At 44.5% G+C, this 16,361-nt stretch overlaps 1 protein-coding gene across 1 annotated transcript in view; it reads right to left on the minus strand.

The window, feature by feature from the left end:
* The window catches only part of scai (suppressor of cancer cell invasion), a 58,129-nt gene extending 42,171 nt beyond the window's left edge, over positions 1–15,958 (minus strand). Inside the window, exons 1-8 of the mRNA XM_079524743.1 lie at positions 15,736–15,958; positions 9,992–10,130; positions 9,061–9,156; positions 7,445–7,531; positions 4,018–4,116; positions 2,293–2,389; positions 1,418–1,516; positions 326–478 (exon numbers count right to left, since the gene is read on the minus strand). Of these exons, the coding sequence (XP_079380869.1) occupies positions 326–478; positions 1,418–1,516; positions 2,293–2,389; positions 4,018–4,116; positions 7,445–7,531; positions 9,061–9,156; positions 9,992–10,101 (741 nt within the window). The 5' untranslated portion in view covers positions 10,102–10,130; positions 15,736–15,958. The remainder of the gene's footprint in view (positions 1–325; positions 479–1,417; positions 1,517–2,292; positions 2,390–4,017; positions 4,117–7,444; positions 7,532–9,060; positions 9,157–9,991; positions 10,131–15,735) is intronic.
* Positions 15,959–16,361: the final 403 nt, after the last annotated feature.

Genomic DNA, 16,361 nt, shown 5'->3' on the forward strand with positions numbered 1-16,361 from the left:
GTTGAGGTTTAATCTGAAGCACTTTTTACTACTTTCTATTGGTTCAATATGTTATAAACAACACACAGACGTAAATGGTGTTCAACAGCACTGATTTATGGAACCAAATCAAAAACCTCAAAAATGGAGTTGGGTGGTTTCCTCCTGACATCAACGTACATGTGTGTGTGTGTGCGTGCGTGCGTGCGTGCGTGCGTGCGTGCGTGCGTGCGTGCGTGCGTGCGTGCGTGCGTGCGTGCGTGCGTGCATATTAGAAGGAGCTAAGGGTTGAAACCTGGTTGTGACACTATAGTTAACAGGTGTAGTTAACAGGTGTGAATCACACCTGGTTGTTACAGTTTCCGATGATGAGCGCGTCGGCCAGGGCGAGCTGACCGACCACCATGCCTTGCTCGAGGGCCGGAACGCAGCCGTCCTGCAGCCGGTGGCTGGACACCAACGCAGAGCCGCTGTCCCTCAATACGCTCACTGGGTCAGCCTGTGGAAACAGCACAGCCACTGGGTCAGCAAACAGCACAGTCACTGGGTCAGCAAACAGCACAGTCACTGGGTCAGCAAACAGCACAGTCACTGGGTCAGCAAACAGCACAGTCACTGGGTCAGCAAACAGCACAGTCACTGGGTCAGCCTGTGGAAACAGTCACTGGGTCAGCCTGTGGAAACAGCACAGTCACTGGGTCAGCAAACAGCACAGTCACTGGGTCAGCCTGTGGAAACAGCACAGTCACTGGGTCAGCCTGTGGAAACAGCACAGTCACTGGGTCAGCAAACAGCACAGTCACTGGGTCAGCAAACAGCACAGTCACTGGGTCAGCAAACAGCACAGTCACTGGGTCAGCCTGTGGAAACAGCACAGTCACTGGGTCAGCAAACAGCTCAGTCACTGGGTCAGCCTGTGGAAACAGCACAGTCACTGGGTCAGCAAACAGCACAGTCACTGGGTCAGCCTGTGGAAACAGTCACTGGGTCAGCCTGTGGAAACAGCACAGTCACTGGGTCAGCAAACAGCTCAGTCACTGGGTCAGCCTGTGGAAACAGCACAGCCACTGGGTCAGCAAACAGCACAGTCACTGGGTCAGCCTGTGGAAACAGCACAGCCACTGGGTCAGCAAACAGCTCAGTCACTGGGTCAGCAAACAGCACAGTCACTGGGTCAGCCTGTGGAAACAGCACAGTCACTGGGTCAGCAAACAGCACAGTCACTGGGTCAGCAAACAGCACAGTCACTGGGTCAGCCTGTGGAAACAGCACAGTCACTGGGTCAGCAAACAGCACAGTCACTGGGTCAGCCTCCCTCAAATTCCGAGGACGCAATATCTGAAATGATTAGTTAGATTGTGATTGTACATTAGTTCTTATATGACTGTACATTAGTAATTATTATATGACTGTACATTAGTTATTATATGTACATTACCTCCACAAACGCTGCCACCTCCTGCAGCACCAGGTTCCATTCCATCTGGTCCTCTGTGTTGAACCTCTGGGTGTAATCCTCGATCTCCTCTGACAGTTCCTGTTAAATATTATATTAAACATTATATTATAGTCTAAATATTATATGAAACATTATATTATAGTCTAAATATTATATGAAACATTATATTATAGTCTTCGATTTAGTAAACATTTATACGTTAAAGGGATTGTGACATTTAAACAAGTTTTTGTAATTGTTCTTAATTATTATTTTTAGCTCAAATGCATCCAATAAAACTCAACTTCTAACATCCAGTAGATGTTCTGTGCTCTGATTGGCCTGTGGACTGTGATGTAAGAATCCACAGATCCCATATATGACATAGGGATTTGCCACCAGATGTCACTGTTGTTGCCTGTTTGCCTGTTTTCACTCATTGTCCTCATCGTGATGTCATCAATGTCACCCTACTTTGTATAATTCCTCCTCTTATTCAGTCTTCAGTTCCAAATTTGCATTTCCACTTTGTTTACAATGTCCACCATTGTTGATTTTCCAAGCTGGCATGGAATGGAAACAAGCCTGGTTTTATCTTCGCATCAGTATTTTAATGACTCAAATATTAAATAATCTGCATATCAGCGCCCTCACCACCTCAGGACATTGTGGTACTGCAGCTAAAACTGCTTTCAAAGTCCAGAAAGAAATGACAAGGACTGGTTATATCAGAGTGGTGATTGAGGCTCAAACCATTAGAAATAACTTTGAGGGGCATAGACAATGATATTAAATATTAAAAGCAGTTTTAAAATGCATTTTTTGCGCTTTAAAACACTAATCAAATGAGCAGTGCTTTTTTGTGACATCAATACCTTCACTAAGACTTTGACCAGATCCATCTTGTTGAGCAGTAAACACACCACGATGTAGCGAGCGTAGTATCTAAGCTTCTTCACCACCAGCTCTGGCCTGGAGGAGGGGGAGGGTGAGGGGGGGAGGAGAAGGAGGAGGAGGATGGGGGAGGAGGAGGAGGAGAGGAGGAGGAGGAGGAGGGGAGGAGGAGGGGAGGAGGAGGAAGAGGAGGAGGAGGAGAAGGTGGAGGATGGGGGAGGGGGAGGAGGAGGAGGAGGAGAAGGTGGAGGATGGGGGAGGGGGAGGAGGAGGGTGAGGGGGGGAGGAGAAGGAGGAGGAGGATGGGGGAGGAGGAGGAGGAGGAGGGGAGGAGGAGGAGGAAGGGGGAGGGGGAGGAGGGGAGGAGGATGGGGGAGGGGGAGGAGAAGGAGGAGAAGGAAGGGGGAGGAGGAGAAGGAGGATGGGGGAGGGGGAGGAGGAGGAGGGGGAGGGGAGGGAGGAGGAGGATGGGGAGGGGAGGAGGAGGGAGGAGAGGAGGAGGAGGAGGGGAGGAGGAGAAGGAGGAGGTGGGGGGAGGGGGAGGAGGAGGAGAAGGGTGGGAGGAGGGGATTAGGAGGAGGAGGAGGGAGGAGGTGGGGGGGAGGGGGAGGAGGAGGAGAAGGGTGGGAGGAGGGGATGAGGAGGAGGAGGGGGGAGGTGGGAGGTGGGATGAGGGGTTGAGGAGTGGGAGGAGGGGGGGGGAAGAGGAGGAGGGGGGGGAGGAGGGGGAAGAGGAGGAGGGGGGAGGTGGGAGGAGGAGGGGATGAGGAGGAGGGGGGGAGGAGGGGGAGGAGGGGAGGGGGGAGGTGGGAGGAGAGGGGAGGAAGAAATAAAGAAAGAAAGAAAGAAAGAAAGATACATTTTAATTCATCCACGCTTAACATCAAATGTGTGTTAAAGCACATTAAGCAGGTCTTAGACCTGCTTAATGTGTCCTCCTTGTTGACCTGGTTGTAGTAAGATCTCTGGTTTATAAATAATCTTAGTAGTAGTAGTAGTAGTAGTAGTAGTAGTAGTACTAGTATTAGTAATAGTACTAGTAGTAGTAGTAGTAGTAATAGTACCTGTAGTAGTAGTAGTAGTAGTAGTAATAGTACATGTAGTAGTAGTAGTAGTAATAGTAGTATTACCTGTCCTCCTTGTTGACCTGGTAGTAGTAGTAGTAATAGTACATGTAGTAGTAGTAGTAGTAGTAGTATTACCTGTCCTCCTTGTTGACCTGGTAGTAGTAGTAGTAATAGTACATGTAGTAGTAGTAGTAGTAGTAGTAGTAGTAGTAGTAGTAGTAGTAGTATTACCTGTCCTCCTTGTTGACCTGGTAGTAGTAGTAGTAGTAATAGTATCTGTAGTAGTAGTAGTAGTAGTAGTAGTAGTAGTAGTAGTAATAGTACCTGTAGTAGTAGTAGTAGTAGTAGTAGCAGTAGTAGTAATAGTACATGTAGTAGTAGTAGTATTAGTAATAGTACATGTAGTAGTAGTAGTAGTAGTAGTAGTAGTAATAGTACATGTAGTAGTAGTAGTAGTACTAGTAGTATTACCTGTCCTCCTTGTTGACCTGGTAGTAGTAGTAGTAGTAGTAGTAATAGTACATGTAGTAGTAGTAGTACTAGTAGTATTACCTGTCCTCCTTGTTGACCTGGTAGTAGTAGTAGTAGTAGTAGTAGTAATAGTACATGTAGTAGTAGTAGTAGTACTAGTAGTATCACCTGTCCTCCTTGTTGACCTGGTAGTAGTAAGATCTCTGGCGGATGGCTGAGTAGAAGGAGAAGGCCTCGTTCAGGTAGCTGGTCTCTGACGTACGGAGACTGAAAATATAACATGGACTGTATTAAAACATGAAGACTGGACCATGAAGACTGGACGATGAAGACTGGACGATGAAGACTGGACCATGACGACATTATAACATGAAGACTGGACCATGAAGACATTATAACATGAAGACTGGACCATGAAGACTGGACCATGAAGACTGGATCATGGAGACATTATAACAAGGAGACTGGACCATGAAGACTGGACCATGAAGACATTATAACATGAAGACTGGACCATGAAGACATTATAACATGAAGACTGGACCATGAAGACATTATAACATGAAGACTGGACCATGAAGACTGGACCATGAAGACTGGACCATGAAGACATTATAACATGAAGACTGGACCATGAAGACTGGACCAGGAAGACTGGACCATGAAGACTGGACCATTAATACATTATAACATGAAGACTGGACCATGAATACATTATAACATGAAGACTGGACCATGAAGACATCATAACATGAAGACTGGACCATGAAGACTGGACCATGAATACATTATAACATGAAGACAGGACCATGAAGACTGGACCATGAAGACTGGACCATGAATACATTATAACATGAAGACTGGACCATGAAGACATTATAACATGAAGACTGGACCATGAAGACTGGACCATGAAGACTGGACCATGAATACATTATAACATGAAGACTGGACCATGAAGACTGGACCATGAAGACTGGACCATGAATACATTATAACATGAAGACATGACCATGAAGACATTATAACATGAAGACTGGACCATGAAGACTGGACCATGAAGACATTATAACATGAAGACTGGACCATGAATACATCATAACATGAAGACTGGACCATGAATGCATTATAACATGAAGACTGGACCATGAATACATTATAACATGAAGACTGGACCATGAAGACTGGACCATGAAGACATTATAACATGAAGACTGGACCATGAAGACATTATAACATGAAGACTGGACCATGAAGACATTATAACATGAAGACTGGACCATGAATACATTATAACATGAAGACTGGACCATGAAGACTGGACCATGAAGACATTATAACATGAAGACTGGACCATGAAGACATTATAACATGAAGACTGGACCATGAAGACTGGACCATGAAGACATTATAACATGAAGACTGGACCATGAAGACATTATAACATGAAGACTGGACCATGAAGACATTATAACATGAAGACTGGACCATGAATACATGAAAACATGAAGACTGGACCATGAAGACATTATAACATGAAGACTGGACCATGAAGACTGGACCATGAAGACATCATAACATGAAGACTGGACCATGAAGACTGGACCATGAAGACATCATAACATGAAGACTGCACCATGAAGACTGGACCATGAATACATTATAACATGAAGACAGGACCATGAAGACTGGACCATGAAGACTGGACCATTAATACATTATAACATGAAGACTGGACCATGAAGACATTATAACATGAAGACTGGACCATGAAGACATTATAACATGAAGACTGGACCATGAAGACTGGACCATGAAGACTGGACCATGAATACATTATAACATGAAGACTGGACCATGAAGACATTATAACATGAAGACTGGACCATGACGACATTATAACATGAAGACTGGACCATGAAGACTGGACCATGAATACATTATAACATGAAGACAGGACCATGAAGACTGGACCATGAAGACTGGACCATTAATACATTATAACATGAAGACTGGACCATGAAGACATTATAACATGAAGACTGGACCATGAAGACATTATAACATGAAGACTGGACCATGAAGACTGGACCATGAAGACTGGACCATGAATACATTATAACATGGAGACTGGACCATGAAGACATTATAACATGAAGACTGGACCATGAAGACTGGACCATGAATACATTATAACATGAAGACTGGACCATGAAGACATTATAACATGAAGACTGGACCATGAAGACTGGACCATGAAGACTGGACCATTAATACATTATAACATGAAGACTGGACCATGAAAACTACAATACGACTGCTTTTCTAAATACTAGAACTCACTATAAACTAGAAAAAGTGCCCTTCTGGGCACAGGTCTCCACCAGGAGGATAGGAGTGTGTGTGATGTTTGGCAAAATGTTTAGGAGTAATATAAACATGTTTATTTGGGTTTGTGTGTGTGTGTGTGTGTGTGTGTGTGTGTGTGTGTGTGTGTGTGTGTGTGTGTGTGTGTGTGTGACGCGACTTGGCCTGTTGTAGCGCCACCATGAGGCTGATTTGAAAACTGTCAAGTGGCATTTCTTCGTCAGCCTCAGTGGGAATAGGCATGCACAGTTTCACCGCAATCGGACGCTGCGTTGAGGAGTTGTGGCCCAAAACGGGCTACTCCTGAAAACTTTAGAAGCCAATCGTAGCCAATCAGGATGGATAATTATGAGAAATCAAACAGATCACATGACTATGGAGAGCATGTGTACCAATTTGCGTGAAATTTGGATAAAATCTGAAGGAGCAATATTAGAAAATGTGTTTTACATATGTCGGCCTCCTGGTGGCGCTATAAAGAGCAGATGTGAAAAATGCCAGGCAAAGGTTTTTCCTTGGCCTCTAGGGAGTGTGCATACATGGTTTTACACAGATCGGTGCAGTTATAGGTAAAAACACAAATCGGCCAGTTATAGCGCCACCATGAGGCTGAGTTGAAAATATTCAAGTGGCATTTCTTCCTCGGCCTAGTGGGAATGTGCGTGCACAATTTCACGGAAATCACACGATGTGTTCATGATTTGCAGCATTTTGTTTGAAACGGAGCACTTCTGCGAACTTTGGAAGCCAATCGTAGCCAATCAGGATGGAGTCTGAGAAATCTGAAGGACCCGTTTCGTTGAATGGCTCTAGAGAGACTGTGTACCAATTTGCGTAATGTTTGGACAAAATCTGTAGGTGTACTTTCAAAACATTTGTTTTGCACAAAGCGGCCTCCTGGTGGCGCTATAACAGCCCAATGTGAAAACTTTGGAGCAGAGGTTCAGCTCTGGCATTCAGGGAGTGTGTGTACAGAGTATGGCTGCGATCAAGCCAACAGTGCCAGAGATTAGCTGTTCACAGACTGACGGACGGACACACGGACGGATGGACACACGGACGGACGGACGGAGTGCAAAACATACTCTCTCCCCATGCCTTCGGCATGGATTACTGGTCTCAGTATTCTCAGTATTCTCAGTATTACTGGTACTAGTGTTACTGGTACTTACTAGTAGTGGTAATAAGTATTCTCAGTATTACTGGTACTAGTGTTACTGGTACTTACTAGTAGTGGTAGTAAAGCTGTCCGATCTTGGATGCAACTTCTCCGATCTGCCATCTCTTCAGCCCATACCGGCTGTCCAGCACCTGCCTGATCACAAACATTAATTATAAACACCTGCCTGATCACAAACATTAATTATAAACACCTGCCTGATCACAAACATTAATTATAAACACCTGCCTGATCACAAACATTAATTATAAACACCTGCCTGATCACAAACATTAATTACAGTTATAAACACCTGCCTGATCACAAACATTCATTATAAACACCTGCCTGATCAATAACATTCATTATAAACACCTGCCTGATCACAAACATTAATTATAAACACCTGCCTGATCAAACATTAATTATAAACACCTGCCTGATCAAAAACATTAATTATAGTTATAAACACCTGCCTGATCAAAAACATGAATTATAGTTATAAACACCTGCCTGATCAAAAACATTAATTATAGTTATAAACACCTGCCTGATCAAAAACATTAATTATAAACACCTGCCTGATCACAAACATTAATTATAAACACCTGCCAGATCACAAACATTAATTATAAACACCTGCCAGATCACAAACATTAATTATAAACACCTGGTCAAAAACATTAATTGCACCATGAAGTTACTTTGAAATTAAATTAAGACTCTACTTTTTGGCTTTCCAATTTCAAAAAATATAATAACAAAAATAGCAGATTTACAAGCCCAAAATCACAATGCTTGTAGATCGGCTATTTATGCTACTTTTGTGTGACAAACTAATGATGAATGATTTATGAAAAAAGTGAAAATATGGAGTGACTGTGTAAATATAATGAAATATAGTGACCCTCTGGAGTGAGTGTGGAAATGTAGTGGCCATCTGGAGTGAGTGTGGAACTATAGTGGCCCTCTGGAGTGAGTGTGGAACTATAGTGGCCCTCTGGAGTGAGTGTGGAACTATAGTGGCCCTCTGGAGTGAGTGTGGAACTATAGTGGCCCTCTGGAGTGAGTGTGGAACTATAGTGGCCCTCTGGAGTGAGTGTGGGACTATAGTGGCCCTCTGGAGTGAGTGTGGGACTATAGTGGCCCTCTGGAGTGAGTGTGGAACTATAGTGGCCCTCTGGAGTGAGTGTGGGACTATAGTGGCCCTCTGGAGTGAGTGTGGAACTATAGTGGCCCTCTGGAGTGAGTGTGGAACTATTGTGGCCCTCTGGAGTGAGTGTGGAACTATTGTGGCCCTCTGGAGTGAGTGTGGAACTATAGTGGCCCTCTGGAGTGAGTGTGGGACTATAGTGGCCCTCTGGAGTGAGTGTGGAACTATTGTGGCCCTCTGGAGTGAGTGTGGAACTATTGTGGCCCTCTGGAGTGAGTGTGGAACTATTGTGGCCCTCTGGAGTGAGTGTGGAACTATTGTGGACCTCTCCATCATCAAACCCTGTTTTAAGCTATATTGTGACAGTAATCATTGCTATAAAGTGGGTGTACAGGGTGTCATGGGTTCAGATGAAGCCTGTACAGGGTGTCATGGGTTCAGATGAAGCCTGTACAGGGTGTCATGGGTTCAGATGAAGGGTGTACAGGGTGTCATGGGTTCAGATGAAGGGTGTACAGGGTGTCATGGGTACCTGTGCTGCTGCTGGAACTTCCACAGCTTGGTGTAGACGTCAAACGTCCGTCCGAAATATGACTGCCACTGTTTGTGTCCGTACTGAGGAAGGTCTCTGTTAACAGAGAGAGATATATAGTGAAATATGACTGTCGGGATGTTCTCTTTCTGCCTGTATGACAGGATCATCATGCAGTTGTGCGCTGCGCGCTCCAGTGAAATTGTACGGATGAGAAAGATTGGTTAATTTGTGTCGGATAATACGATATTAAGGCCTGTTTATAGGGTGTGTTTTAGCGGGTGTTTTCACTCTGAAAGAATATATATTCCAAGATTTGCGCCACATTTTAACGATTTAAAAAAAATAGCAGACCTACAAGCTCGTAGCGCGGCACCGTAGATCTGCCATTTTTCAATAGCTAAAGTATAACATAATGCTTAAAACACCAAAAGGGGTTCCTGCCCAGAATGAGGTTTAGAACTGACCTGAGACCATTGAACAGCTGCTTAGACTAGTCTAGGAGGTAACATAACTGACCTGAGACCATTGAACAGCTGCTTAGACTTGTCCAGGAGGTAACAGAACAGACCTGAGACCATTGAACAGCTGCTTAGACTTGTCCAGGAGGTAACAGAACTGACCTGAGACCATTGAACAGCTGATTAGACTTGTCCAGGAGGTAACAGAACTGACCTGAGACCATTGAACAGCTGCTTAGACTTGTCCAGAAGGTAACAGCACTGACCGGAGACCATTGAACAGCTGCTTAGACTTGTCCAGGAGGTAACAGAACTGACCTGAGACCATTGAACAGCTGCTTAGACTTGTCCAGGAACAGAACTGACCTGAGACCATTGAACAGCTGCTTAGACTTGTCCAGGAGGTAACAGAACTGACCTGAGACCATTGAACAGCTGCTTAGACTTGTCCAGGAGGTAACAGAACTGACCTGAGACCATTGAACAGCTGCTTAGACTTGTCCAGGAGGTAACAGAAGTCTGTGACCGTCTTGCGTTCTCCCAGAGGGATGTTGTCCTCGTCCGTCTCCGCTCCGGTCATCACTCACTCACTGCTGCTGACCACCTGACCTATGGCAGGCACGCACGCACGCACGCACGCACGCACGCACGCACGCACGCACGCACGCACGCACGCAGAGACACACACACACACACACACGGCGTAAAGCAAACATCCTTTGACTTGGCTGCCACAATTTACAATGTAGTAATTTATCAGACGCTCTTAATCCAGAGGGATTTACAGAAAGCAAGAACAACACATGGTGATACATCACATACGATGATACGGTACTTGAAAAATAGTCATCATGAATCCTACGTAAGCTACGAACCTAACAGTGGAATATCTGTACAATGAAACTATGCGTATACACTATAGAGCAGGGGTTCTCAACCCGTGGGTCGCGACCCCTCGGGGGGGGGTCGCCAAATTATTTTTGGGGGTCCCCAAATCATTTAAAAAAAAATGTGTTTGCAACTAAATGGCTGGAAAGTGGAAATGAAGAGTTTACATATAGTACACATAGTACATGCATACACCTTCCCTAATGATTATATCTGGTTTCAGTATTTATTTATGGTGTATTGTCTCTATTATTAACGGTGCCGGAGATTAGCTGTTCACAGACGGACGGACACACGGACGGACGGACACACGGACACACGGACGGACGGACAGAGTGCAAAACATACTCTCTCCCCAAGCCTTCGGCCTGGTGGAGACAATGAATCCAGCGGTTACAGGGTGCTTCTCAGTATGTAATGAATCCAGCGGTTACAGGGTGCTTCTCAGTATGTAATGAATCCAGCGGTTACAGGGTGCTTCTCAGTATGTAATGAATCCAGCGGTTACAGGGTGCTTCTCAGTATGTAATGAATCCAGCGGTTACAGGGTGCTTCCCAGTATGTAACTAGAAAAAGTGCCTCCACCAAGGGTCTCCACCAGGAGGATAGGACTGTGTGAGATGTTTGGCAAAATGTTTAGGATTAATATAAACATGTTTTTTAGGCATTTCGTTCCAAAAATGTGTTTTGCAAAAATCAACCTGTTGGTGGCGCTATAACAGGCCAATGTGAAAAGGGTGGGATATATTCCTCAGCCTAGTAAGAAAATGTGTGAAAGATTTCACGTAAATTGCATGCTGCGTTCATGATTTGAGGCTTTTGTTCAAAACGGGGCAATCTTGCAAACTGTGAAAGCCAATTATAGCCAATTAGGATGGAATATGAAATCTCGGACAGATCCGACTTGAGCACATGACCATAGATATACTGTGTAACGATTTGTGAGATGTTTGGACAGAATCTGGAGGAGTAATATCAATAAATGTGTTTTACAAAAGTCGGCCTCCTGGTGGCGCTATAAAAGGCAGATGCGGAAAATGCAGGTCAAAGGGTTTGTCCTTGGCCTCTAGGGAGTGTGCATGCAACGTTTCACGCAGATCGGTGCAGTTTTAGGTAAAACATGTGAAAAGCTGCCTCATGGTGGCGCTATAACAGGCCGTTCTGGAAAATGTGGGGCAGAGGTTCATCGTTGGCATCCAGGGAGTGTGTGTGCAAAGTTTGGCATCGACCGGGTTAACGGTGCCGGAGATTAGCTGTTCACAGACGGACGGAAGGACGGACAGACACACACACACACACGGACGGAGTGCAAAACATACTCTCTCCCCAAGCCTTCGGCCTGGTGGAGACAATGAATCCAGCGGTTACAGGGTGCTTCTCAGTATGTAATGAATCCAGCGGTTACAGGGTGCTTCTCAGTATGTAATGAATCCAGCGGTTACAGGGTGCTTCTCAGTATGTAATGAATCCAGCGGTTACAGGGTGCTTCTCAGTATGTAATGAATCCAGCGGTTACAGGGTGCTTCTCAGTATGTAATGAATCCAGCGGTTACAGGGTGCTTCCCAGTATGTAATGAATCCAGCGGTTACAGGGTGCTTCCCAGTATGTAATGAATCCAGCGGTTACAGGGTGCTTCTCAGTATGTAATGAATCCAGCGGTTACAGGGTGCTTCTCAGTATGTAATGAATCCAGCGGTTACAGGGTGCTTCTCAGTATGTAATGAATCCAGCGGTTACAGGGTGCTTCCCAGTATGTAACTAGAAAAAGTGCCTCCACCAAGGGTCTCCACCAGGAGGATAGGACTGTGTGAGATGTTTGGCAAAATGTTTAGGATTAATATAAACATGTTTTTTAGGCATTTTGTTCCAAAAATGTGTTTTGCAAAAATCAACCTGTTGGTGGCGCTATAACAGGCCAATGTGAAAAGGGTGGGATATATTCCTCAGCCTAGTAAGAAAATGTGTGAAAGATTTCACGTAAATTGCATGCTGCGTTCATGATTTGAGGCTTTTGTTCAAAACGGGGCAATCTTGCAAACTGTGAAAGCCAATTATAGCCAATTAGGATGGAATATGAAATCTCGGACAGATCCGACTTGAGCACATGACCATAGATATACTGTGTAACGATTTGTGAGATTTTTGGACAGAATCTGGAGGAGTAATATCAATAACTGCGGGAAAATGCAGGTCAAAGGGTTTGTCCTTGGCCTCTAGGGAGTGTGCATGCAACGTTTCACGCAGATCGGTGCAGTTTTAGGTAAAACATGTGAAAAGCTGCCTCATGGTGGCGCTATAACAGGCCGTTCTGGAAAATGTGGGGCAGAGGTTCATCGTTGGCATCCAGGGAGTGTGTGTGCAAAGTTTGGCATCGACCGGGTTAACGGTGCCGGAGATTAGCTGTTCACAGACGGACGGAAGGACGGACGGACGGACACACACACACACACACACACGGAGTGCAAAACATACTCTCTCCCCAAGCCTTTGGCCTGGTGGAGACAATGAATCCAGCGGTTACAGGGTGCTTCTCAGTATGTAATGAATCCAGCGGTTACAGGGTGCTTCTCAGTATGTAATGAATCCAGCGGTTACAGGGTGCTTCTCAGTATGTAATGAATCCAGCGGTTACAGGGTGCTTCTCAGTATGTAATGAATCCAGCGGTTACAGGGTGCTTCTCAGTATGTAATGAATCCAGCGGTTACAGGGTGCTTCTCAGTATGTAATGAATCCAGCGGTTACAGGGTGCTTCTCAGTATGTAATGAATCCAGCGGTTACAGGGTGCTTCTCAGTATGTAATGAATCCAGCGGTTACAGGGTGCTTCTCAGTATGTAATGAATCCAGCGGTTACAGGGTGCTTCCCAGTATGTAATGAATCCAGCGGTTACAGGGTGCTTCTCAGTATGTAATGAATCAAGCGGTTACAGGGTGCTTCCCAGGTGGCCTCGCTGAGCAGAAATAGAAGAGGTTCTTTTTTTTTTTTAGGTTGACCCGAAACGACCGACCGTGTCCCACATACGGTTTCCTAGAGCAGAGCAAACGCGGGCAGAGAGAGGGCTTTTTCTAGGAGTCCAACCAGAGAGACACAGAACCAGGAACCAGAGACACAGAACCAGAGACACAGAACCAGGGGTTCTAGTTGAACCAGAGACACAGAACCAGGGGTTCTAGTTGAACCAGAGACACAGAACCAAGGGTTCTAGTTGAACCAGAGACACAGAGACACAGAACCAGGGGTTCTAGTTGAACCAGAGACACAGAACCAGAGACACAGAACCAGGGGTTCTAGTTGAACCAGAGACACAGAACCAGAGACACAGAACCAGGGGTTCTAGTTGAACCAGAGACACAGAACCAGGGGTTCTAGTTGAACCAGAGACACAGAACCAGAGACACAGAACCAAGGGTTGTAGTTGAACCAGAGACACAGAACCAGAGACACAGAACCAGGGGTTCTAGTTGAACCAGAGACACAGAACCAGAGACACAGAACCAGGGGTTCTAGTTGAACCAGAGACACAGAACCAGAGACACAGAACCAAGGGTTCTAGTTGGACCATTCATTCATTCATGCAGCCCAGCCTTCATTCATTTATTCATTCATGCAGCCCAGCCTACATTCATTCATTCATTCAGCCCAGCCCTCATTAATTCATTAATTCATTAATTCATTCAGCCCAGCCTACATTCATTCATTCATTCATTCAGCACAGCCTACATTCATTCATTCATTCATGCATTTCATTCATTCATTCATTCATTCTTGCAGCCCAGCCTACATTCATTAATTGATTCATTATTGCAGCCCAGCCTACATTCATTCATTCATTCTTGCAGCCCAGCCTACATTCATAATTGATTCATTATTGCAGCCCAGCCTACATTGATTCATTCATTCTTGCAGCCCAGCCTACATTCATTCATTCATTCATTAATTCATTCTTGCAGCCCAGCCTACATTCATTCATTGATTCATTCTTGCAGCCCAGCCTACATTCATTCATTGATTCATTCATTCTTGCAGCCCAGCCTACATTCATTCATTGATTCATTCTTGCAGCCCAGCCTAAATTCATTCATTCATTCATTCATTCATTCATGCAGCCCAGCCTACATTCATTCCTTCATTCATTTAGAAGCAGCATAATTCGTCTACAATAATAAATAGTTGTGTTTTATTCACCATGTGATGAAATCTCCCCAGATATCCTAAATTATGTCAGGTCAAATCAAATATGTTAAAATCAGCCTGTGTGAATAACACTTATTCACATTATGAACCGTTATTAAGAAAACTAAAAATCACACCTGTGTGAAGTGAGGGGCGCTCTTTATCAACGTACATCATCATGTCATACTGGCCAATCAGAATGCCTGTTGCCTGTGATTGGTTGGCTGATTTGCTCATTTACATAGTACCACAGACGAAAAACAGTCTAAGTCCAAATTTCAGACTGACCCCTCCACGAAAAGGCCTCGTTGTCCTGAACCCTTATCTATCATTTATATATTATGGATCAATAGTGTGGACTTGTTATTCGTCTGTGGTACTCAATGATGTAAAGTTTCCCTTCAATGTCAACTTGGCGTTTAATGTTTTTTATGTTTAATTTACGTCACATTTAGAGGAATTCTGACGTCATTTCTCCGAATATTGACGTTTGGGGACAAAAGCTGTTTATAGGAGGGGCTAGCGCCCCTCAAATAAATATATACAAATAAATATCACTTAGTACAAAATATAACAGTACACTAATGCATAATACAGACATGTTGCTCCCTGTAATTCAGGTTAATTGAATAAAGCGTGAATAATTAATGAGTTCAACTGACACGTTTCCTAAAAATATGAATAATCTTCACAACGAGATCACAGCCATACAATGATGGAGACTTATGGTTCAGCGCAAGAGGGTGTCAGGCGTAGGAGAATAGCAGATCTACAAGCCCACAGCGCGTCGCTGAGGCGACGCGCTGTGGGCTTGTAGATCTGCTATTTAACACCCCCTCCAAAACAAATTTTAAAAATAAATAAATCTAAAAAAAATCAAAACCCATTGAGCCAGACTCAGACAGACACACACACACAAAAGCAGGCATGCATTCATGAATCATTGCTCGCCAATTGATGGTGTCTTGGTGTGTGTGTTGTCAGCGACAATGCTAGACAGAAGAGAACGCGGCGACAAAACGCACGCACAGATCAGATCTGCAAGACTACACGTTTTTGTCGGCGAGCGACGCCGTTAGCGTGCGCGCGCGCGCGTGTGTGTGTGTGTGTGTGTGTGTGTGTGTGAGATATATAGATCATGTTATTCTTACCTCCTCTAAGGTGTTTACAGATCTGGTATTAGATCTGCACCGGCGTGCACGCGCACACACACAGCCTCGTCTTCCTCACCTCTCCTGCAGACATCTTACTCTTCATCATCATCGTCATCGTCAGTCACACCAAACGTCAAAAACCGTTGGAGATTCTAGGCTGGATTCAGACAGACAGACAGGCAGACAGACAGACAGACAGACAGACAGGCAGTTCTGACCTGCGGACTGACAGACTGCTGCAGATACTTCCGGGTCAACCTTTTGGTTTTTGCCTTTCAAAATAAAAGTTATTTTTTTTTACCCGTTTTGTTTCAAAATAAACGCTTTTAACACTAGAACATTTTCATCGCCGCTAAATCCCGTACCCCTAAACTTCTTTTTTTACTATTTTGCAAAAAAATGGCCAGTTCTACAAGCTCACAACGTGACAATGTAGATTGGCTAGTTGAACTATTCAAAAATGTTTTTCAAAATAGTCAAAAAAAGGCAAAGAAGTTTAGGGATAAGGGGTTTAGCGGTGACTAAAATGGAGCGTTTTTCGGAAAACTTCCCATTGCAGTCAGAACTACAGACTCACTCCCAATCTAAACTATGGAATGAACTTCCCATTGCAGTCAGAAATA

Source organism: Electrona antarctica (assembly GCF_951216825.1).
Source record: "Electrona antarctica genome assembly, chromosome: 16".
In the NCBI taxonomy this organism is placed as follows: Eukaryota; Metazoa; Chordata; class Actinopteri; order Myctophiformes; family Myctophidae; genus Electrona; species Electrona antarctica.